At 43.5% G+C, this 23,804-nt stretch overlaps 2 protein-coding genes across 19 annotated transcripts in view; one reads left to right on the forward strand and one right to left on the reverse strand.

Annotated features, from left to right (window-relative positions):
- STARD13 (StAR related lipid transfer domain containing 13) overlaps positions 1-23,804 on the forward strand; it is a 297,430-nt gene that overhangs the window by 132,897 nt on the left and 140,729 nt on the right. The window contains exon 1 of one of the 10 annotated variants that reach the window (XM_080568402.1): positions 16,259-16,518. The exons of 8 other annotated variants lie outside the window; for them this stretch is intronic. In XM_080568402.1, the coding sequence (XP_080424528.1) occupies positions 16,395-16,518 (124 nt within the window). In that variant the 5' untranslated portion in view covers positions 16,259-16,394. Of the gene's footprint in view, positions 1-16,258; positions 16,519-23,804 lie in introns of those variants that run through there. One more of the 10 variants, XM_080568411.1, reaches the window with a different exon arrangement.
- LOC308183030 (uncharacterized protein) lies at positions 41-23,800 on the reverse strand. Of its 9 annotated transcripts, XM_080568551.1 has the most exons (5): positions 13,619-16,152; positions 13,028-13,088; positions 8,767-12,912; positions 8,531-8,637; positions 41-4,081 (listed from the first exon to the last, which is right to left on the reverse strand). In XM_080568551.1, exons 3-5 carry the CDS (start codon positions 8,778-8,780, stop codon positions 3,723-3,725), a joined length of 480 nt encoding a protein of 159 aa, XP_080424677.1. In that variant the 5' UTR covers positions 8,781-12,912; positions 13,028-13,088; positions 13,619-16,152; the 3' UTR covers positions 41-3,722. The 9 variants fall into 9 exon arrangements, 5 of the variants coding, with proteins under 5 accessions (XP_080424677.1, XP_080424675.1, XP_080424676.1 ...); XM_080568549.1 differs by adding an exon at positions 16,690-23,800 and having other exon boundaries at positions 8,767-14,815; XM_080568550.1 differs by having other exon boundaries at positions 13,028-16,152.

Raw genomic sequence — 23,804 nt, forward strand, 5'->3', positions numbered from 1 at the left:
TCACAGAAGCATTTCTACCAGGCAGCAGCGTTCACCACTAGACAACTTTACCATCATATAACTAGTCTCTAGGTTCATTTTTTTGGCATCTAACTATTAACATCAGTTCCTAAGGAGTAACTTGTGAGGTTTTGTGCTATGGGAGAGTGATGTGTAGCTCCTCTCTGGAAGGCTTAGAACAAAAGATAGATTCTGCCTTGTTTCTTTGTTCGCATGTCGGACAAGCAACGACAAATGAACGCTTCTGGCTGGAACACAAGCTTAATGCTAGCTACTCGGGGCAATAAAGCTATTGAATGAAGCAGCCAGATTCTGACCTTTGGCAGCGTGTCACCTTTGTGGGACCGCAGGCAGCCCATGCCACTGCTCCAGGCTATTGAGCACACTACCGCGGTGGAAGCTCTGCTCCGCAGAGATGACCGTGGCACAAAAAGACACAGCACCTGGCCATGTTGGCTGCTGTGGTCAGGGACACCGCTCTCCACGTTCGTGAACATAAGAGTAATGAAACCCATCACTGTCTCTGGTGTTGGGATTGGACCCATGATCTTCAGGCATGAGCCTCAACACCTTGCCCTTGAGTAAGAACCGCATTAACTCGAAGGAAGCGATGACTGCCTAAGCCTCTCCCTAAGTACGAGGGGACCACTAGAGGAGGACAAAGAACCATGTAGTGTTAACGTCAGCTGCAGGGGCACCTTCCTAAGAAACAGGAGAGTTGTTTTAGCAAGCCCTGTAACTGAAAATCATCCCATCTCTGCCCTTCCTGTCCTCCGTATTAGATTCCACCCAGACCAGCAAGTAGCTATGACAGAAAGGCACATACAGATGCTGGTATTTATTGAGCGCTCAGCACAAGGCAATAACAAATTACTAATTTGCACCACGCTGTCAAACCACAGCTGAAGTGCAGCAAGAGGAGGAGGCTGGAGCTGCATACAAACACAAAAGGCACGCGCGCCAAAGCCGTGCCATGCATCATTCCATTGACTCTAATGGCATTTATCACTTGTGAATTTGGCTCAGTATCTTCATGAAGGCAGGAAAATAAGAAAGGCAAGCTCAAGAAAACAGCTGTCAAAAAGGTTGTTCTATATGTGGGGATTACTAAATGACTCCGAAACCACAGTTCTCGTCTTAGTGCAGTGTTGGCTTTTGACATGGGGTCTGAGAAGGTAAATGGCTTTAGCCTTTTATCTGGAATTTGTTTATATTAGCTACAAACCCTCTCTCATTTCTTCTTTTATCTCAGTCCCCAAACATTCTGCTGTATAAGGCTAGTATGTATGTCAGGAAAATCTGTTTTAAAGCAAAAGAACAAATTTTCCCCTTGTGTAATTCCTGTGAAAATTAATGTTTTCACACCAGAGTTGACTCAAGTACCAATTCAGTGTGGGTTTAAAATCAAGCAATATGATTAAATAGTTGAAAAGTTGCCCAGCACACTCTGTGCAAGGAACAGGTCTGCCTGACTGCCGTGCAAGTTTTTAGTGTCAGCTGCAAATTTATGAATAAGAAAGACTTGCTAAGAAGCATGCAATGTTTGAAATTTAGCTTGGATGACTTCTGTGTGCAAATTTCAAAGGAAATGCTCAATTTATTCTTAAGCAAAGTTGATTAAATATTCATTTATTCCATGAACTACAATTGATAGTATTTTATTTAATTACTCGGGCTGTTATAGTTGTCATTGTATGTTGCTTAGCAGTAAATTCGTAGCTTACCAGGGCTGTAGGGATTTCTCTTTATTTAAATTCAATCCTTATTGCAATATATGATTGCATGTGATATGGAATTAACACTAAGATAACACTTGCTAATGAGAAAAGCTTGCTTTTAAAAGACAGAAAAATGCCCATCTGTAGGTCTCACTGAAGTTATTAGATTGCTTGAATGGTTTTCAAGTCCCTAACCACAGAACCATAGAATCGCAGAAGGGTTTGGGTTGGAAAAGACCTTAAGGATCATCCAGTTCCAACACCCTGGCGTATGCAGGAACACATTCTGTCTCCAATTGATAATTATCAATTTCTTTTTAAATTGCCTTAATTCTGAAGAGCAAACTGATTATAGCATAGAACCTTGCAGTTTTTTTCCTATAGCATATTAAGGACTCCACCTTTGTAGAACCTGATTCTGTGCCCATTGTGGTCACTGGCAACTTGGAAGGGGTAGGATTAGTCTCTTAATGATATATTTATAGCTGCATGGAAGAAAAATGTTTATCTGTAAAAATTTACATCTTACTCCTCTAAGTATCTGAGAAAATGCAGGACTCAGGAACGTTATATTTCATAAAATGTATGTAGTTTTTTTAGCAAAGTTTTAAAGCTACAACTTACTTGGATTGCTAATTAAGTCATTTACAATTGTTAAATTGTTTGCACAGACATAGTGGCAATGAAGCTCAGGCACAGAGTACTGTCCTTTTGAGCACCGTACAGGCATAATGGCAGCCCATCATTTGCAAACATTACAGCTTTACGTTATCACTGATGTTCTTCATATAAAAAGGTTATGGCTAAAGCATTTACATTTATTTCCAAGTCAATATTCAAACAATTTGTCGAGAGCTTATTTTCACACACTTTGGTTCCGAAGCCAAGTGTTGTCCAGGTTACAGTCCCCATTCTGCTGGGTGTTCTTTGCTGCTAGTTTTATTTCCAGGGTCTTTTCATAGGTAAAGCTGGCACAAGGCCTTAGGCGGTTTGACATCTCTAGCAGACTGCCAACGTTGGCATTTGTTTGTTTTATAAACATCTAGTGCAAAAAGTTAGCCCTGCTTTTTGCCCTTTTCCCCTTCTTGACTGCTCACCAACGCGTGTTGTCTAAATCTGATTTACAGCTCTTTGGACTCTCATTTGATACCAAAAATGTACAGTGAATTTCTAAAGTTAAACCAAAACTTCTGCTCCTGTGTATTTTCACCTGTTTATAAGACAGAACTGATACAGCGTGCTCAATGGCTGGATGATGTATTGGAGAACTCAAAATACTTGGTAATGTTTTAAAGTACACCTTTTTGTTTGTTGCTTCTGTTGCCATGCTCCTCTTCTTTGGCCTCACAGCCTTGGAATTTTTGAAGTGTAACAAGCAGGGATGATATCCAGAGTGTTGAGTTACACATAGGTAAGGAGCTGAGCGTACAATGAGACATGTGAGAGTGCCTCTACCTTGCTGTGCTGTGTATGTAGAACACTGATATAACGTACTGTTCTTCCTTAGATCTTGATAGACCGAGTCTTATGATCACTGGGGAGGAAATACCATTTATCTTCCAGTGTTCGTGTGCTGTGGCTATGCTTTATTCTCAGGTGATACAATTTGGATGGGCACAGAGAATTCCTTTCCAGCAGTTTTGTTCCCCTGCGTTTGATCCTTCTTTTACTGAAGCCCGTGGCACACCGTCATTGACAATGTCAACGGAGGCCAAGTGGAGCGATAAATTACTGGAGCTCTGTGGTGCAGGGCTGCTGGCTCGCTGAGTACACATAGCTGTCCTTTGGAGAGTGTGGCTCACCTCTGTCTGCAGGGGTAGTGTTTTGTGATTGTCTTTTTAGATAATACAGAAAAGCAGCGCCTGCTTTTTGGTGGAAAACACTCCCCTCACACACACTTTAGACTGTTTTCTTCTGTTTGCCTCCTCTCTCGACTCCAAAAGTGAGGGAAAACTTTGCCAAGAAAACACGTTTGTTTGTGCCATGGCCAGAGGCAGCTGGTATTCAGCTAGTGGTTTGGATTGCCTGGCTGGTAGGAGCAGGGGGAGCAGATAATGTCGAGATTTCCCCTGCATTCCAGCTCTGTTTTCCTCCTATGGTTAGCAGGCGGCGAGTGTGACTTTTCCCACTCAGCGTTTCCCACAGTCTGTAAGACTTATCTGACAGTGGAGTTCGTGTCAACTGTCCAAAACTAACTAGGAGATATCTTCCTTTCGGCACTCCTGTGCTGTTAGTGCTTATCAGCGACACTCTCCAACTCAAATGGCTGCTTAATTTACAGACGTACTGAGACAAATTCGCTTCTGTTGCAGCTCCATTGAGTTCAGTGGAGTTAAACTGGGAATGAGCTTGGCCGTAGGTGTCTGAAAAGCACAAGTGGGAAGAACGTGATATTAACAGAGTCAAGAGCCACGCCACAGTCAAAACAAAAAGGAAGCCCTGAGCTTTGGCAGGGCTCCCATTTCAGATTTCTGGAGTGTGATCCAACAAGGTGTTCATGTTTTACAGCTGCTGCTGCAAAAGCAAAGTTGTTATTTTACAGCAAAACAGTAAAATTTTCCAGCGTCTCCACATCAAAACGTAGCCTGTGTTAAAAAAAGAACAAAAGGCGAAATAAGTCATTGGACTGCAGAACACAAATTCTATTGAGAATTACAATGACTTTCAAATCTGTTGGAGACTTCCAAAAATACAGAGTGCAACTGAGATTTTCATACTGAAGCTGAGATTTTCAAATGAGCCTACAATGGCTAAATACTGAAATCCCATTAAAATTCGACAGAAACAGGAAACATGAGATGGAATTCATACCTCCAGCTTTACCCCAAGTCTAAGGGGGCTCCCTGAGCCCCTTTCCTATCAGTGGGGAGAAGGAAGCACTTTCTGAGTGTGACATCTCCGCCAGCTGGAGCACGCCCTCCTCCACAGGTCTCCTCTAGCACTTCTTCCAGGCAGCCGTTTTGGGGTGGAATGCTGTGGGACAGCCCCCTCCCTCCCATCTTCCCACCTCCCTCATTTCTCTTTCAACAATGGGTGCCTAAAAGTAAGGCACATGAATCTGATACCTATTACTTTTGAGAATTTCTTAGATTTTCAGATTCACAGATAGTTAGAATGAATGAAGTGTAAAAACAAGCATTTTAAAATTATGTTTAACTCATAATTCAGTTAACCCAGACTAGGACCACAAAGAGCCAACAATGCAGAGCCCTTTGTTCATTGCTCTGCACACTTCTCTACAATATGGATATTTTCTGCCTACTGTCTTTTTTAGTCTTCTGGACTCCTTTACCTGTCTTTGTTCTCTTCATATCCTTCTTTGAAAAGTCCAGTTTTAGTTTTCCCCCTTACCATTTCCTATTCTATTTCTATTCACTTTTCTATTCACATTTCTATTCTATTCACATTTCTATTTCTATTCACTTTCCTCTTAAATGCACTGTTGCTTCACGGTCTGCTTATTCTTCTGCTCATGATGCCCTACAGTGCTGTTCCTTCCTTATTTCTGCTTCTCCTGTTGCCCCCACTCCATAGCTCTTGTTCTCCAGAGCTCCTAAGTGCTCTCTGGTTCTCAGTGAAATGGGCAAAGGGCTTTGCAAGCTCTAAAGCCATACATAATACTCCTCCCCCAGTCTTGCTATCAAAACAATTTATCGCCTTTTCTTCTGCTGGTTAATGATCCTATCATGATCTATCATGACATCACCCATGGGTGATCTAAAATCATGATTTTTTTGTGCCTGGACAGAGTACTTCCAGACTGAATGCCTGGACACGAGCACATTCTGGAGTCCTCTTTGCGAATAAGAGATGAAGCACAGTCAGAAATTGAGATAAAAGTGGGTGTGCTGGAATACACCATTCTTAAAGAGGAAAAGAAGACATTGTGGGCAACAAAAATAATTTCAGCTTTGCATATGAATTATGTGTTTCTGAAAACAAATAAGCAAACAGGAATAAATAAAAATCAGAGCAAGAGCAAGCTATAATACACCCAGATGAGAATACAGATGTAGGATCCAGTGTGGCTCTGTAAAAATAATAATAAAAAAAAAAAAAGAGAGAGAGAGAAACATCTTTTTCATGGGAAAACAGGAAGAGATGCAACTTATCTGGGCTTTCCAAAATACTATTCCAGAGATCTTCGAAACAGATAGGAAACAACCTGAGAAATCAAAGTGTGGGAAGGAATTTTTAGTTCTAGAACATAAACTTTATAAAAGATCATAAACACCCAAATTAAACTTATCAATTTTCTGAGTGAAGAGAGGCTAATAACAGGTTGTCTGTAAGATCTTCGCTAGAACAAGTATCATTTAAAGCTTCATTATCTTGACAAGTGAGTGAACAGATGGCAAAATCTGTACAAACTCAAAATTTCCTAGAGTACCAAAGATTAGAAAGATTTCCGGGAATCAAATTCAGATCACCAAAGCGAGGTGATTTGACAGTCTCAAAGCAGATGGGATTTCAGTGTACCTAAGTGTGAGGTAATGCTTGGGAATGATTGAAGCATTGACTGATACTACATTATAAATGAAGTGCTACCAGCTCAGAAAAACACCTAGGTGACATTATGGACAGCTTAATTAAAACAGCCCAGTGAAAACAGCTGTTCAATTTGCAGCACTCGTCATGAAAGCAAATAAAATGCTAATTTATATGAACCATAGAGAACAGCGTTGATATTATTATAATGTCATCATATAAATTCAGGAACTATATCACGGTGACTTCCAGCACTGTCAACATTACAAAACTATCTACAAGAGAGAAGGCAGTAAAGAATGATATGCAGAGAAAATGCATTTCTTTTATTTAAAGAAGTAATAAAAAATGCTGCAGTAATAAATTTATATTCACCTATAAATGATGTGGATATCCAATGAACATAAGATACAGAAAAAGTAGCACTCCAATGTGCTGGAATCTGTTTCCCCATTAACGACGACCATCAAATCAGCAAGAAACTGGGGGCTTTGTGCTCGTATATTCTCAACAAGCACAATGGGAGCAAACAGGAAAAGGAAAGTGTACATGCTTGAAGGAAGTGAAGCACGTGGGAATTTTGAGAATTACTTCAGTAAGTCAAGAATTTCACCATTAATGTGAGGTTGTTACTAGTGCTCAGTGCATGGTCTAAATTCCGTGGCATTTTTTAATGAATGATAGAGCAGTTCTTGTAGGAAGGGAGCTTGTCCCTGGTGATGAAGGAGAAGACCTTGAGTTTCCCTGGATCTGCACTAAAAGGTAATTCCTACCTGTATCAAGTGGAGTAACGTACTACTGTAACTTTCTAGTAGCACATACAACCCACTTCACATTTATCCTGCCCAGCTATAAAAGATGAGCTATAGGACAGGAGAGAGGAGAATAAATCCAAATCTGTGTAAGTCCTAAAGGAGGATAATGTTTTCCAGATGAAATAGTATTCTTTATGACTTGACTGACAGCAATAAACTATTTTAGATCCCTGCAAAACCATTTAGCAACATTTGAGAATAGAAATGGGGAATAGCCTCCAATCTGAGGCCGTAAGAAGACTGGGTTTTGGTTTTCACATTTACACCCTAAGCTTTTTTCCCTTTAGCAGTGACATTCCCTAAAAAGTTTTTAAGGCCTGAACTCTGAAACTATGTACTTGATAATTTTAATCAAATTAACATCAAGGTTATACTTGGTATAAATATTCTCTGTCATTTAAACTAAGCCATCTTCTGTCTCAAAAACTAACACTAGGTAAGATCTTGCTGAGTTCTAATGCATTTAGCACCTACTCTCCAGGCAATTTACATGTTTTTTTCTAATGTTGGTGATTCAAAAAAAATTCACTGAAATGTAGATCTCAGGTAACTACTACAGAACCCATTCATGTCAGCACAAAATGACAAAAACTTACTGAAGTGTGTCTGCCTGACAGTGGTGAAAGTAAACCATATGAGCCACTTCTGCATCTGCAGCACCGTAAGGATGTCCTGACATCATCCATAGGAAACTGTTTCACTGGAAGCCACGGAAAATGAACTTTAGAACCAGTAATACATACCAGTAAAATACCAACTTTTTCTTACCTTGCTCCACAGGCCTGGGTGCCTATCTGCTTTGTTTACACGGCACTGAATTTAAGTCAGGAAGACTTTTGTACGTGGAGCCTCAAAAAAGTGAGTCTCCTTATACCAAGGCGGGGAGCTGGGCCAGCTGGAAGGCAGTGCTCCAAAGGAGTGCAAAAGGGAAATGAAGCCTGCTCTTTTCTTTCTGCCGTCAAATTTTCAAGTATTGTTAAATCAAAAAGATGCCCCTTTCTGGAAGCTGGCGGTATACAGCAGTGCTGTGACCTCTGGCATCATGCTGGTCACAGTGCCACGCACTGCAGCAGGTGATGGTAACGCTTCCTCAAGCTCTCTCTGCTTTTGGCATGCTGGGCTGGTGACAGAGCAATCCCTGCTGTCGCCTTTCTTGGGAATTAAGCTGCTTTGCAAAGCACTACTTTCCATCCCAAAATTGAAAAGGAAAATATCTTAGTATTTTCTAGGTTTCTCCCATTGTGTTTGATGCATCTATTGATGTAATGGTAATTTAACATCACTGTTAAAATTCTGTAAAAAGCAAAGGGGTACATAGCATAGATTTTTTGCCTCTTACATGGAGAAGTTGGAGTCTATCTGGAAGACCACAATATATGCTTTGAGTGGTAGACTATTGCATTCTTACAGTGAAATCCTTTCACAAAGACCATGATTATACAGCAGCACGTCAGTGCTCTTTTAAATTCTGCTGCCTGCTATGACAGTGACACATTATAGCCTGCTTACCTCTGTGCTCATATATGTGATATTGTCCATAGAAAAACACAGTACAGCTTTGTTTCCAATATACTGCATCTTGAGTGAGATTATGCCATTTTATGAACCTGCTCAACCTGCATGGAAAAGGTAGGAAGAAAAAAAGGTGAAGAAGCTCCAAACTTGGTGTCACGAATATTTTTTTAGACTTACAGTTCTCAGCTACTTATCTTTTGCCTACCTGATTCTATGAAGCCATTACTGACCCGGTATTGGACATCCTTTGATAACTTTCTTCCCCTCACACTCTTGAATAGTTCAAGGGCAGCACTACAGGCCTGTTCGTGTTTTAACCAAACAAAGCAAACCCCTCAGTGTCTCACAGTGAACCGTTCTCTGCTCAGCTCTAAAATCTGAAACTGCAGTTGTTGCTGCTGACTTGTTAATATAACACAGACATCGACATTTCCTGGTTACTGTAAACACTGAAATGCTTTTGGAGTTAATGGAGTACAGGTGCTGCCCGACGCTACCAAAATGTTCTCACAGAAACGGAGACATTTTTGGATAGAAAGAGCTGGAGGTCCACCTCGTCCAGCCCCTTCTTCACAGCATGAATATCCTGCTTCTCAGTGGGAATATCCAGAGATGTTAAATGTCATGAAATAAGCATTCTTCCTAAGCTTAAGCTCCTTTATACCAGCAGGAACAGCGGTACCGCTGAACCTGCTGGGGCACAGACTTCTGTAACGCCAGAGCTGAGTGATGGAGTGGGTTTAGACAGGCCCTGGGTCTGCTGGGAAACCTTCCCAACAGGTCTGTGGGAAATGATGCTTACCATTCAATAGCCACCAGTCTTTGCCTCGAATAAGGCCCAGAAAACACCGTGACCAACTGCCTGGCTGTTCTTCACTGTGGTAGCAAGAAGAAATTTAAAATCAGCTTTAATAAAATGATTAAAGATCCTGTAGAGGTGTTCAGGTTAATAGGGGTTAACTTGGGCCTCAGCCAAATTCTGATTCTGGTCATTATAATTTGCCTACCTGAAATCCTATCCCCTATTGCAACTGGACACGACATTCTTTATTTCCTGTCCAAAAATGTTAGCGGCATTGCTTTGCCATTACACAGCTGCCGTGCTCGGTTCCAGAAATGGCCGCATGTCAATTCTATTAAACATTTTTAAAAAATCTGTTGAATAAGTTAAAATAGTAGCTGTGCAATAAGTAGCAAAGGAAGTTCTAAAAATCCGTAGCTTGCATTATACTGTTATTGGCAGTATCCTCCCATCAGTCAGTAACCTGAAATCTGGGAAAGTGTGTGTGCACGAGCATTTGTGTAGCTGAAGAGAAAGTCCTTACCCTTTCTTAAAAGTAAACTGGTCTTGGCAACAGCTCTATTGAATTGTCATTAGAACCTGTTGTCAAAACTGGTCGTGTTTTCCTGTGTAATCCAGGAGAGTTAAAAAAAAAAAAAAAAGAAAAAAAAAAAAAAGAACAAGCTCCCAGGTCTCTGAACCAATATCCAGATACGGTGTGTGCTAAATCACCACTGACTGCTGCAAAGCTTTTTTTCTACAAATGTTTCAATTATTTCTACTGTGATGATAATAACAGTTGGAAGCCTGAAAAAAAAATTAAAAAATCTTAGTTTAGACAAGGTCCCAATACAATATTAAGGAAATGAGCACAAGAAAGGTGTAATTTAGAATAATATATTTTTGTCAAGCAACAAAAAGGTGGGGAAAAAATGCGACACCAGAAGATAGAATGAGAAGAGCAGGGGCAATATTCTGCGCTGAGACATTTCTTGTTTCAACATAACCGCTCACTTCTGCGGGTGCATTAATCACCTTCAAATGTCAAGCTCTGCTCCTGTAAAAAAATACTATATCTACACGCATAAAATGTATGCCGCATTCCCAGTTGCTTAATCATGGAAGAAATGGTTATTTCTCCAGTGACCACCAGCTTTGCCCAGCCCAGGCTTTCATGTCTGCAACATCCTATACTTTAAAGATGTCCACAGAGCATCCTACCAAAGACATTGAAAGTTTATTGCTGCTTGGTTTATTTTGGTCATTTTTCTCTGCTGAGAGATGGGCAAGGGCTTCTGTGTCTGCATTTTGGAGAAATTTTCAATTTGAGTATAAGCTTTGTTGTCTACTAGAGGTAGGCACTAGAGGTGCTCTTTTGACTTAGTGATCCATTCGCTGACCATCCGTGCCACAGATACCTCCCTACAACCTTTTTCACTTCTCTCACTGACTGCCGCATCCTCCCACCTATCATGTGGGCTTCCCCCGGGTTTCATTGTTCTTGTGCGACAACTTAGGCTGAGTTAAGAAGGCTTGAAAAGAGCAGGAGAGGGATTATTCAGAAAGAATCTGCAGGCGCTAGCTACGGCTAGGATATGATATATGGATAGAAGTCCAAGGTAAGGTTGGCCAGCTGGTGAAAATCCTGCTCCATGGTAAGAACAGGAATGTTGCAGTTGTTTTCTAGAAAACAAACTGAGAACCCTGAATTTTTCTCTAATTTTATTCTTTAAGAAATGAATTTTCTCTCCGGAGAAGTTTTTCAGGTGAAAAATCATGGTTGCTCTAGGAAGAACTTCTATCCCATGTTTGCCATCTCATTGTTATTCCCACTTACTCTGCCTTGATAGACATGGTCTGGTCTACTTGAGTGCATCCCAAATGCAAAACCGCTGGCAGTCCTCTGCTGTCACCATTCATTGCAGTTCGCTCTGCCTTTATGTTGCATCCAGCCGAGGCTGCTTGGCTGACGGCTGAAGGCCCTTCCGCTATCTATCATTCGCTCAATATTAAAAGCTTGATTCCCACAGTCTGTCTGCATGGGATGCCAGCTTTCATTGTCTACCCATTACATTTTCAAATATGCATTGGCACGCTTTCTCTAAAGCTGCCCCTCATGCTTGGGAGTCGGTCCTCTGAATATATTACGATATCGCATTAACCTCCTGTGAGACCCTCTTGCTAACTTGCTTCGTGTCAGTGCCTCCAAAAATGAATTCTGGCGTGCTAACACCAGCAGTTAGTACACTGGCCAGCATTGTTTTATCGTTCTCATGTACTCTTCCCTTCCTACCCTTCTCTCCACTGGTGTCTTGGTATATGTTTAGTTTGCAGTCGCCTGAGGGCAAAGATTGTATTTTTGTTCCATACAGTTTCTGGTTCTAGGTACTTTGGTATTAGTTTTTTATTAATAATATACAACCATTTGTCATGTGAACAGAAAAAAATCTTAATTCCCCCCTGCCCCCATCTCCTCCATGCCAGTTCCAGCAAGGGAGGTGGAGTGCAGTCAAACAGCAGATACTTTGTTACTGGAGTCTGTATCTGAGCATACTTTGAGCCTTTGCACATTGAATTCTGCAAGAAGTCCTGTTTATTTCAGCATTAATCACCGTGAACAAAAGTGAAAGAATTTGGCCCCAACCAATGCGAGACAGCAGTGCTCTGCTGCTGGCAAAACGTGGAGTGATTCTTTCCCAGGGCTTCAGGAAGCTGCAAGGGAGAAGGGCGAACAGATAGGTGCCAATCTCTCAATAAACTGGGCAAGAGTGAAACAGCTTTATAACTGATCCTTATTAAAGCTACCTTAAAATGATGATCATTTGCATATAGAAATAACCAGCAAGGAGAGCGTGCCAGGGAACAAGCTGGAACATTTTGTCCTCGTTCATAGTGATTCTTGTTTTTCTCTCTCCGAAATATTTGTTTGTTTACTTAGATGTAAAAGAGGACACCTACTCATATGTCCTTGGTACTTTTCACATAACTTCAACCACAGAATTAGTATGCAATTCACTGCAGTCTGCTGTTAGGAAAACAAGCAGTGGAAAACCTCAGATCTTTTCTTCCCTTCCAGAAGTAACTCAGACTTGCAACATCAGACTTGGGACATTCAGCCTGTGATAGAAAACAAATTCCAGAGCTGTAGGACCCCCAAAGAGATAAAGATCATTGCCAAGGATATAAATATTTCCTGGATGTATGTATATCCGGCTGTCTGAGCTGCTATTTGAAGTTACAGAAGTACAACAACATCATTTGGAGTATAATAAACTTCAAGAAGCTTCATTAATTTACAGTCGGTTCTTGAGGACTTATTGTAAAGGCGTATTGTAAAGTTTGGTATTGTGCTGATTAGCATCAGATTGCATCAGGGATCCTGTACTGCTAATTGATTTCGTCTTTGGTTCTGTTATTTCTTTTTAAGAGATACAAGTTGAGGAGGTTGTGTCCACCGAAGAGCATGCAGTAACCAAGGTTGTGCTCCTTTCTTGTTTTCCTCTGCAAGGCATTCCCGAGTTTGTTTTTCCACAAGCAGACCACTCTTCTGATGTGGTTAAACTAACACAAAATGCTGACTCTCAGTAACTAAGGTCTAGAGGAAAAAAAGGAAAGAAGTTACACTTTTACTGTAGGCTTTCAGTGGTTTACAAATGGCAAACCGATCGGTTGTCATCTCTGTCTTTCCTTAGGCCTGATTCTGTTCTTACCAAACGCACGGGAGTTTTTGCAGTGACGTTGTTAGGACTGGATCAGGCTGCATAATGGAAGCTGTAACAAATTAAAAACACACTGCTAATTAGAGGCCAGATTATTATGTAGCATCAATTAACTTGCCATTTAATTACCATGGTGATTGGGAGGAACTATAAATTGCTAAATATATAATTAGAACATCAGACTTCTGTGCCACAGTGGCATCAGAGCATGGGTGTAATTAGGTTAGATTTTTTCACAACGTTGTACATGGTTGCAAGATCTCCAGAGACAAACACCACTGTCATTCCTGCCAGTATTCTGTTATCAATGAGAAAAGGCAAATGTCATAGTTCAACTTCTTTTAGGGCAGCTGGGAATTTTCTCCTTTTCCCTTCATCATATACATTGTTTTTATTGCAATTATTCTGAACAGAACCATGTTGGCAAGACTAGCATGAAGCAGGAAAACTGCTCTTTCTGTGGAAAATGTTCTCACCCCCCCACATCCCACCCTCCCCAAAGGTTATCCATCTTGTTCGGGATATCAAAAACTTCCAAACTGCGGACAAGAGCTCTGATCAGTTGGTTACTTGGGCACTTACCCAGCCAATGAAAATGTGCGGAGGAGGTCCAGAACGTTACCTCTTAGTCACGCTTCCTAACATCCTATAAAGAAGTGAAACATCTTTGACCTGTGAGTGATCCCTAACACATACCTTTCTTCTCGCAGGTTGTGTAGCGCAGCTTTTGTTGTAACTGCTGCTATTAGGCGTAATACATCAGAAATACCTGCACTGGTAACTCGACTTCTGAACAGCTGACTGTGATTAAAGATGTATAATGGGAATGGGCCAGTTGTTGCATGAGATATTTTCTCATTACTCAATAGCACTGTTTTCTCTGGGGAAAAAAGTACAGTATCTGGTTTTGCTGCCGGATTTAGTTTTCCGCAGTAATGGCAAGTACCTGGAATTAGTAAGATTTTTGTCAGTGCCTGCCACAGAGATCAGTCTAGGCTTGCCAGTTCTGATCTGCTGCTGATTATGAAATACAGCCATATCACGGGCATTTATCTTGGTAACCTGCGGTGAGATAACAAGGTATTAGCAATTGCTACTATCTCATTGCTAATTGGCCATTTTCAGTAAAACTAGACATCTAGGAACATTTTTGATAAAGGAACATCTTCAAAGTGGTATAAAAGGGAAGAGAATATCTATTACTGTATCACCACTTTCTGGCCATTACAGAAAGGAACTGAAGAAATGAAGACATATTTTCCAGACAGATTGGACGTGGTGAGGGGGCACCTCCAAGTGTGGCTGCCAGAGGACCACTTTTGGAGGTTACAGTGCTGACTGACACGGACCGTAATCTGTGGGCAATGACACAGCAATATGGATAAAAACCTTTAAAACTGAAGTTGTGATTTCCTATCTAGACCGTGTCATAGCTGATCTTTATATGGCAGCTGAGCAGGGTATCAGAAATCAGTTGCTCATCTCTACCTGGTTCCTAGCAGACAGGAGCCCCTGGCAGAGAACAAGCACTGTGAGTGTTACATACCATTAATGGCTGTATTGGTAGGGAGCTAAATAAAGTGAGACAGAGGTCAGAAGCTGATTTACAGGGTGAAAAAGCTGATTGCAGGAACTGTAATCCTCTCTCCTCCCATTAACATCAGCAGGTGTTTGCTCTGGATCATGGGATGTGGAGGTATTTACGTAATTATGCTGTCCTCCTGCCAGATGTTGGGGGCATCTGGCCCTGGAAGAGTCTGTCCGGTCAGTCGGAGGATGCTGTAGGTTGAATTGCAGAAGGATGAGTGACATACAGTATCTTTACAAGTTCTGTAGAAGTACATCATCACCACCATATTACATAAAATGCAGTAGCTTAAGAAGAGTCTTAAGCATTTTAAGAACAGGGACAATGAAAAAAAAATCACATCAGAGGGTAGGCAAAAGACATCAGTAAAACTGAGTGGTAATATGGAACACAGCTGTGTGTTTGCTTGTAGTTTGTATGGGTATTGCTGACATTACAGCGACAATTTTAATTTAAACAAGATGGGGATATCTGTAATGTTTAACATGATTGCTTCACCAGGGTATTCAGCTGTTTCAGTGCATGGCACCCACTTTAAGAAACATCAGCCTCTTCATTGCACATCACAGACACTCTGCAAAAATAGTAAGTAATAAATAATGGTTTGCAACTGAATGAAATTAAGCCCCTATTGTCCTTTCCTGCTATCAGACTCTCTGCTGCCAGTAATGCTGGGAACCATCCGCTCCATGGGCGGCCAGAATAGGGAAAGGGCAATCATTACAACAATATTTCCCAGATCCCAGAGGAAGGAGAGGCCCCAACTTGGTTTCCTAAATGGGGTAAGGGCGCTGATGTTGCTCTCTGGCTCATCTAGGGATGGAGGAATCGGAATTCCTTTTTGTCTGCAAATGTGTGCAAGAAGTGACTGCCAGAGTTTAGTTATGAAACCTTTCAGGAGGGCAGGAGCTTGTTAGAGAGGAGATAATGAAGGGGGTATGGGAGGAATGAGGCAGGGGGAGGGAGGCAGAAGATAAGTGGGTGGAACGAAAAGAGGGAAAGAAATTGGAGAGACTGCGTTGCGAGGAGAGTGACTTTGGTGGAAAGCTGATAAAAAGAGACCTCAGAAAAACTATTTTATTCTGGCAAAAGTACCGCCGGGGGTGAAGTGGCTATTACTATTTCCTGAGAGACAGATAACACCCTGCGAGCCGGGTTTTCTGTCACCTCGTTGTGGCTGACCTCCCTCTGCCACCCCAAGAGCAGCAGGCCCGGCCATCGCTGGTGGGCACCAGTGGGTCCGGGCTGCCCTGAGGAGGGCACCCAGGGCTGCGAGCACCAGCCCAGGCTTGGGTGCAGGCTCACGGGGCGGCTGGGACCCAACAGATCCCAGCCGAAGGCTCCCCAAATCAAGCAGGGTCCCGACATTTAGGCGCAGGGCCACCTAACGTTGACGCTCGGGCCACCGAGGCTGGGTGGTGCTTGGGGACACAGCTGGCGCCTGAGGGGACCCGGGGTCGGCCATTTCGCACCGCCGTCCCCTCACGGACTGTGGCGGCGGGTGGTGGGGGGGGGGGGTGCGCGACCCCCGTCCCCTCAAAGCGGGGCCGCCCCCCGGCTCCGGGCCGGGCCCCGGGGCACCTTCCCCGCCCCGCGGGGGGGAGGCTGGCGGCCGAGCGGCGGCCCCGGGGCGGGGGCGGGCGGCGCTCAGGTGCAAGGGGCGGCGGTGAGGCGGGCTGCGGCGCGGCTGGGGCTGCCCCGCGGCCCCATGTGGCCGCCGGCGGCGGCGCTGAGCGGGGCCGCCCGGGGCGGCATGAGGAGGCACCGAGGATGAGCAGCCAGCGCCGCCCGGGCAAGGCGCAGCTCCGGCGGTCGCTGAGCGAGCAGCTGCGGGACTCCACCGCCAAAGCCTGGGACTTGCTGTGGAGGAATGTCAGGGAGCGGCGGCTCGCAGGTCGGTCCCGCCGCGCCGCGGATCCTTGCCGCACGGGGCTCGGCGAGCCCGGCCCGGGGAAGGGGGGCGCCTGCCCCGGTGTCACCGGGAGCAGGCTCGGGGTCGTGCCGGGCTCAGGGCTAGGGCACGGAAATCCAGGCGGGCGGCTGCCCCGCCGCGGGTCGGGCTCACCTGCGTGTGCCGTCGGGTTTCTGAGGCACCGGCAGGTTCAGGTGGGCTCCTCGGGGGGGTGGCGTGCGGGGAGGGCTCTGAGTCCCCCGGGAGAAACGGTCTGCTTCGTTACAGGCGCTGTCACGGCTCTAGGGCACCTCAGTGCTCCTGAGGCTCGGGCTCCTGTCCCCAGGTGGAAAGCAGAAGGACAGAGCAGGTGCTCCGGGAGGTCGAGGCACTCCTAGAGCGCTCCTACAGCAGCGGCACCTTCGCGTCGTGTGTGTGACTGATCAGTTTGGGCAAAACGCTTCATAAATGCAAAGATGCGGAGGGTGCACAGCGGGGCGAGGTAGAGTTACGGTACTGGGAAGCGATACATCAAGATTTATGAGCAGAATCGTGTATAGTGAAGGGTAATTTGTTAAGACGGATTCCTCTGCCACATCCCCCAGCACTGTTAGGAGTGTGGTGACCTTGCCCAGGGCACTGTGACATGCTGGTATTGTATAATGCGAGGGTAAACAGCGTGAGGTATGAGTGCCTACAGTTTGCCTACAGCACAGGACTTCATATATACGTACAGTTAACATAACGCACATAAATTGTGTAGTAATTTTTGGAAAACGAATCAGAAGTGGGTAGCTTCACTAATAAGTTACTAAACCAGCTAATTCTCCAGTGTTACGGTTACCCAAAATATTAATCTGTCTTTGCGTGTGATCTGCTTATTCCTATATTAAAAGCAAATGCCAGCAGACATTCAGCAATGACACTGGCTATTTTTTTTCTTTTTTGGTCAAAGACAACTATTGCTTGATTGAGCAAAGGACCTGGGCAGGCTGCCATGAAGCCGTAGCCAACTTCTTAAAGCCACTGTGTATTAAAATTGACGGTGTCAGACGTTTTGGTTAAGGTGGATAGAATACTAACGTCCTGGGTTTATGCGCTGCCGTAACTTAACTGCTGTTCATGATATATATGTCCTTTAATTAAGCGAATTATGTGACAGCATAACAAAATGTGTACAAATAACATCTGTTGATTCCAAGTATGTTCTGTAGTTCCAATGCTTTTATGTCTCAGGGATTTTTGTCCTTTCTATATTTATTTGTCACTCTGGCTGCTGTTGCTGCAACACATATTGGTATGCCTCCTTCCAACTTCCATTAATGGGAAGGGAGGGGAATTTAAATCTAAAAACATCTACATGTGTTGTCTGGCTTGCTGGTTGCCAGAGCAGCTTCTCCATCGCAATAGATCCAATCCAGCACAGGTAGGTAGTTGTACAAGTTCTCTCTTTTTCCCAAAGTTGACATCTGTGGTTCAGCCCTGACAGTCAGGGCAGCAGTGTAACCGGTGGCTGGTTTTTAAGAATAACAACCAAAACAAAACACAGTTTTAACCATCAGTGTGCTGTCCTGTACCAACCATCAAGACAAATAAAGGCTTGCAATTAAGTCACCATTGTGATAACAGCTTTGCCAGCACTTACATAATTACTCTTTTGGTCTACGTTACTTTTCTATTTATTTGTTAAGGTTGTGCCAGTTGCCCAACATATACCCACAAAGAAAGTATGTACAGGACAGCTACTGCTTCTTTCACAGAAATCCTGTCATGGGGGGCCGTGGAGGTTTCCAGTCCTCCTGGTGGGATCAGCACTCGCAGTGGGATTGGCACTGGGAGCAGGGCTGGTTGCTCAGGGCTTTCCCCAGTGTTCCTCATGAGGATCCTCTGCAGGATCCGCGTGCTGGAGCAGAGGGGTGCAGTATGCAGCTGGGCAGCAGCAGCAGCAAGGAGCTGAGCCTTGACTGGAGCAAGGAGAGAGCTGAACCTTGGCTCTGCTGCTCTCAGAGAGGCAGACAGCATGGCTGGGCTGCCGTGACAAGTAAGCGGTGCGTAAAAAGACCACTACAGTGTGCGTCCGCCCTTTCTCCAACCTCTCACCCTTTTACTGAGAGGAGCGAGCAGTCTGGTCCCTGCTGTGCTCCTGGCTTGGGACTGTCCCACACTGCCTCATGTTCAGGCAGGAGCTGTGGTGCCCAGCAGCTCCCAGTCACTCTTCCTGATTCGACAACCTGGGTTTGTTTCTTAAACAGTGGGTGTACCTGCTGCAGTGATGCAAAAGCCAGCCTTAGGTTTTCTGTGCTTACCACAGTTTTTGCAGAGGTGGTTCACATGCTGGTTATGTTCCTGCTATGCCTTACGTTTTGTGTTAGGATTCTCGAACTCGTTCCTTCCCTAATATGATCGCTTTTATGTCAGTTCAAGATTGGAAAAATGAATTAAGCTGATAAAAAGTATCTAATGCACTAATTCACGGTTTACCATAATTTTAAAGAAATCTGCCATGAAATAGGTTTTTGCGGCTTTTTTTGTTGCTAGCAGAACAGAGCAGCTTAGCTATGATGAAGCACATACTTTCTGGCTATTGATTGGGAAATGAACCAGGATTTAACTCCCTTGTTGGAGTGGGGCCCTATTGGTCTGAAAACTCGTATTAAATACCATGTTTTACTGTTAGGGTAATTCTGGACCACTATGCTATTACGGAAATTTGGAACTCGACTTACGCATTTAACAAACCCTTTAACAATAATGACCCCAAGGTGTTTCTGAGATCACTACTCAAATCTCGATCAGCTGTTACACAAAAACACAACAAGCCTTAGTTATTACATCCATAGTATGTGGCTGAAAAGTACTCTTTCAGTTGCTATACACTGAAAAAATCGGAACAAATATATTTAAGTTTTGAAGCTCAGGACTTCACAGTCAGGAGATGCCAGGGGTAAGGTTGCCTGTTGCTGCCTTGCTGTCCAGCCTCCTTACGGAGTAGGACTGTCTTTTAATGATGTCATTGCATCCCCTTTTTTTTGCACAGAACTTTCTCCGTCATTCATTGTACAGGGTACCAATCCCCACTGCTGTGGGTATCAACCTAAAGCCTGATGCAAATTAAATTTCCTCGCTGAGTGTTGCAAACTTCTTGCCATTAACGTTTTAGCTGTATTCCTAGAAGTTGTAAGATTATGTCCCATTCTACAGATGGGAGCCAGAGGCACGATGAGATTAAACTCACCAGTATCAAAAACTGAGTATTAGAACTTGAATTTTTAGTAATTTTATTTCGTTGTTATAAATACTTTAATGCTTACTTGCTTTCAGTGACTCCTATTGCACAATAATTATGCAGATCAGGTTTCCAGGATCTAATTGTGCTAAACTCACAGAGTAAGTCACATTTCCTGCCTGTCTGGACAAATTTTATATCAAGTGACTTGCTGCAAATCAGGCAGACGTGGGCAGACACTCAGGGGCACCATTTACTTGGCGTAGTCTTAGAAACCCCATTTTTTCCTGCTTGTTGTCTCCCACCCCTCCCTGCATGCCTTCCAGCATCAGCGAGAAATAGAGCAGGAGTCCTGCAGCAATTGGCTTAATTAGCTACAGGGCTCTGATCAAGGGCTGGATCGTTGTCCATCATCAGACAGGGAAATGTATGTGAAGACACTGCCTGGTGCGATCTTGGTCAAAGATCAAAAAACAACAAAGATCCAAAGATCTTGGACCCCACTCAGTTTGGGGCCCTGCCATTCCCCATGCAAATGGAATTTGGGGCAACTTCTCTGCGGGTCTTCAGTGGTTTGCTCAAAATGGCATTTCAAAGTTTGATAAATCGGCCAGGTTTGGACGGATTTTTCAGAGGATGGTACTAAAATGACTCCTTGAGCCTTCGCTGTGATGGATGAAGCACTGGTTAATCAAGTAGCAGGAAAATATGCAGTGGGTCAATGGACCTTGGCCTGAAATTATCTTGGAAGTGGATGACCTGCAGCATCAAAAATTGTGAGCATGAATCAGGTTTGTCACGAACCTGAGTAAAGCAAATTTTACTCTAAACAAGCCAAAATTAAGGTCTTTAAATGGAAAGGTTTAGAAAACCTACTCTTTGGGCATCCCTGATCAGTCAGGAAGATCTTACACACTGATACGCAGCTACAGGTATCGCTTCAAATGTGACTGAAATGTGTTTATGTCAGAGATGATGCCGAACGTTAGCTGAAGTAGGATAGGGGATAGGCAATGGAGGATAACTTGTCCAGCTGAAAACGTGGGAAGGCGTTGTGAGGCAGAAAATAATTACCACATCCAGAATTTGGCAGAGACATCAAGGCGATTCCCCCTCTCCTCCAAAGAGTAATTTGTGGTTGGTTTGTGGGCTATTGGGTTTTTATTGGGTGCAAACGATCAGGCGTGAGTTTGTGATTTTGGGATCTGTGCTCCCTGGCACGAGCAGAGCCGTGGGGACAGGGGAAGAGCAAAAAAATTAAAAAAAAAAAAAAAACCTGGTGGTCACAATCAAAGCTAAATGAATTGTAGCAAAGATTTTGTTATGCCAGTGTGGAGCCAAAACCTGCCATATTTCTGAAGCATATGAAAAACCTGGAGTTTGTTGGGGTCAGTTTGGTGTGCACGCTTTTATGTCCTGTTTTAAAATGATGCCCGTGTTTCCAGAAAGCAAAGCAGAGACGTTCCCTACCCGCGCGCTGGAGAGCACAAGATGCCGATTCTCGTGGATGTTGATAAGACGTGGAAGTGTAAGCTCCCCCCAGCCCTGCCCCATCAATGGGAAAAGACTGTCCTTTGTCAAGGAGAAAAGCTATGAAAGCTGTTCTTTATTTGGGATTGAGTGCTTCGGGGAAGAAAAAAAAAAAAATGACTTCTGAGCGATTCTTTTGGTTTGGCGTGCCAGGAAATTTTCTGTGGTTGTATCAGTCCTGCAAACAGAGTGATAGCCAAACAAGTAGTCGTTAATCTCATAAATTACATTAATCGCTCTGTACACGCAGTATTAACGTTGGGAGGGCTTTCTAGGTGAATTTCTGCGAAATAAGTAGATGCTTCTCTTTGCGTGCAGGCAGTGTCCGTGCTCTGTAATTTCCCTGTCCTCCCCGAGATGCTCCCCGAGGACCAGGGCCCGGGCTGCGAGCGGGGGCGGCGGGGGCAGAATACCACCATTGTGAGCGCTGCCGCCGCCTTCCCATGACCCGCGGGAGCCAGAAGTTAATTCCAGAAATACAATTACAAAAATACCAATAGGCTTGGCGTGCCAAGTGTTTCTCTATCAGCAGGAGGTTGTGGAGGGAGCCACAGGCTCCCCACAGCCTCGAAATTCAGAGAGAGATGTGATTTTTTTCATGCCCTCTCCCGTGGCTCCGCTGCCGTTCACCACGTGAGATCTGGAGTGACTCTGGAGGAGCTGCAGAGCTTCCGAGAGCAACAAGAAAACTAATCTTCTGGTTTTACATTTAATACACAACTTCTGTATGTGAACGAGTCCTGCTTCCATCAAAGAGAGCTATATCAGAGATTATTTTCCCAGGGGAAATGCAAATTCAAATTTGATTACTTAATTTCCTAACATGAAGCCCAAAGCTCTGCTGGTAAAATGACAAAGCACTGCTGACAAGAGGGATGGATACCATTTGGATCAGTCAGTTGTGACTTAGCTAAAGAGGAAAGATTCTTGATAAATCTCACTTAGTCTGGAGCTTGGGTGTTCACTGGTTTTAATCACACATTAATCTTTAACATATACCTATATATTTTTTCTAGGACGTTACGAGGTCAGTCCTGTTTCCACTACAACTTATTTATGTTTATTTTTATTTTTGCTATTGACTTTGTGTGGTTCCTGAAGCATCCACCAGGTTCTTTCAGTTCTCAGTAGGCAAATGTTTCTCCGTGTTTCTCCGCACCTACGCATGGCCGTGGTTTTTTCCACCGGGAGGTGTTTCCTGTGCGACCAGAAGCCTGCTGATGACAGTCAGTGTGCCGCACAGTGCTTTTCTGGAGGATTCCCCTTAGCCTGTAATTGTTGCTGATGTCTGCAGACCATGATACTTGAAACAAATCAAAGTACTGCTTTTCCAGAAGCAGAATGTGTAGTACATAGTTCCTGTACGTTTAGATGGATGTATTTATTGTTGGATTTGTGGGTTTTTGTGTTTTTTGGTGTTTTTTTTTAATACACAGGAGCTCATATAGACTGGTATAAATATTTAACTTATTTGTGTGACTTTAAACTGTAACAATGCTTCTCCATCCCAAGATTGCTTCTTAATACCAGTCATGGCATACTAAATTACACATCGTTTCAGTTATTTTCTACGTGTGCTCTATTTTTATTCATATGACCGTAATTCTAAAGGCCACTTTTCATATCCCCACTCAAGTGACTTTATTTACAGTAATAAGTATGCTAGGCCGTTCATACAGAACATTTATATCCACAACAAACTGTGAGCTGCTAAGTGAGCACCGTAGCAATTCGCATCCATACAGCCTCGTGGATGGCTGGCCAGCAGGATCCTGAACACGAGAAGTTCCCGGACTCGGGATGGCGCAGCAGGCTGGACTCTCACCCTGCTGCCTTCCAGTCACATCCCCAGCACGATGGGATTTTCAGTTTCAGGAACCAGCAAAGAGTCACTTCTGAAGTGAGTTTTGTGTCATCGCTTTCTGTTTGAGTGAAAAAAAACCTGCAAGAACCATTCCTTATTTTGATGTTTTTAAAAGTAGTCACTTATAAGGGTTCTGAGAATTTGGATGACTTCATGGTTCAATTTGTGTAATCCTTGCCGGCAGTACCAGAATGGCCGTATTGCAGAGCAGTGCTTTGACGTACGTTTGTCTTTCCTTGTTTTGTATCTCTCATTTATCTTGTGAGACAAACGTGCTGTCTTGCTCTTCCTATTTTCCTTTCACTTTTTCCTGTCATAGCACAGCCAATTCCTGCAATGTTACGTGTCGTGATTTCTTTAAAACGTTATCAGCTTGAGTCACAACTCATTGAGAAACCCGGCTTTCAAGTGAAAGTATATTTTACTTTCCATAAATGTGAAGTTTATTTAAGTCTCAAGTTTGAAAAGGAAAGCTTGAAATTCTGAACTTCAAAAAAAGACAGAAAACAAACAAAAAAATCCTGATGTATTTTGTAAAATGTCAGGGTTTTAAGCCAGCCTTGTGATTTTTAGAGAGGTGGTACCTGCCTTCTGAGTCTTAAAAATCAGTTTGGGGAATATAATTTTCACTTATTTTCAATTTGGCTGATGGTTTCTTTTGATTATTGC

This window comes from Anser brachyrhynchus (assembly GCF_964034855.1).
Source record: "Anser brachyrhynchus genome assembly, chromosome: 1".
Lineage (NCBI taxonomy): Eukaryota > Metazoa > Chordata > Aves > Anseriformes > Anatidae > Anser > Anser brachyrhynchus.

Bases quoted from the DNA above. Each gene is read 5' to 3' on its own strand.
- LOC308183030 (XM_080568549.1), bottom strand. The intron at 4,082-8,530 runs GTAAGCAGGCTA...TGTGCTTTTCAG, and splicing joins TCACATATATGAGCACAGAG to ACACCTACGGCCAAGCTCAT.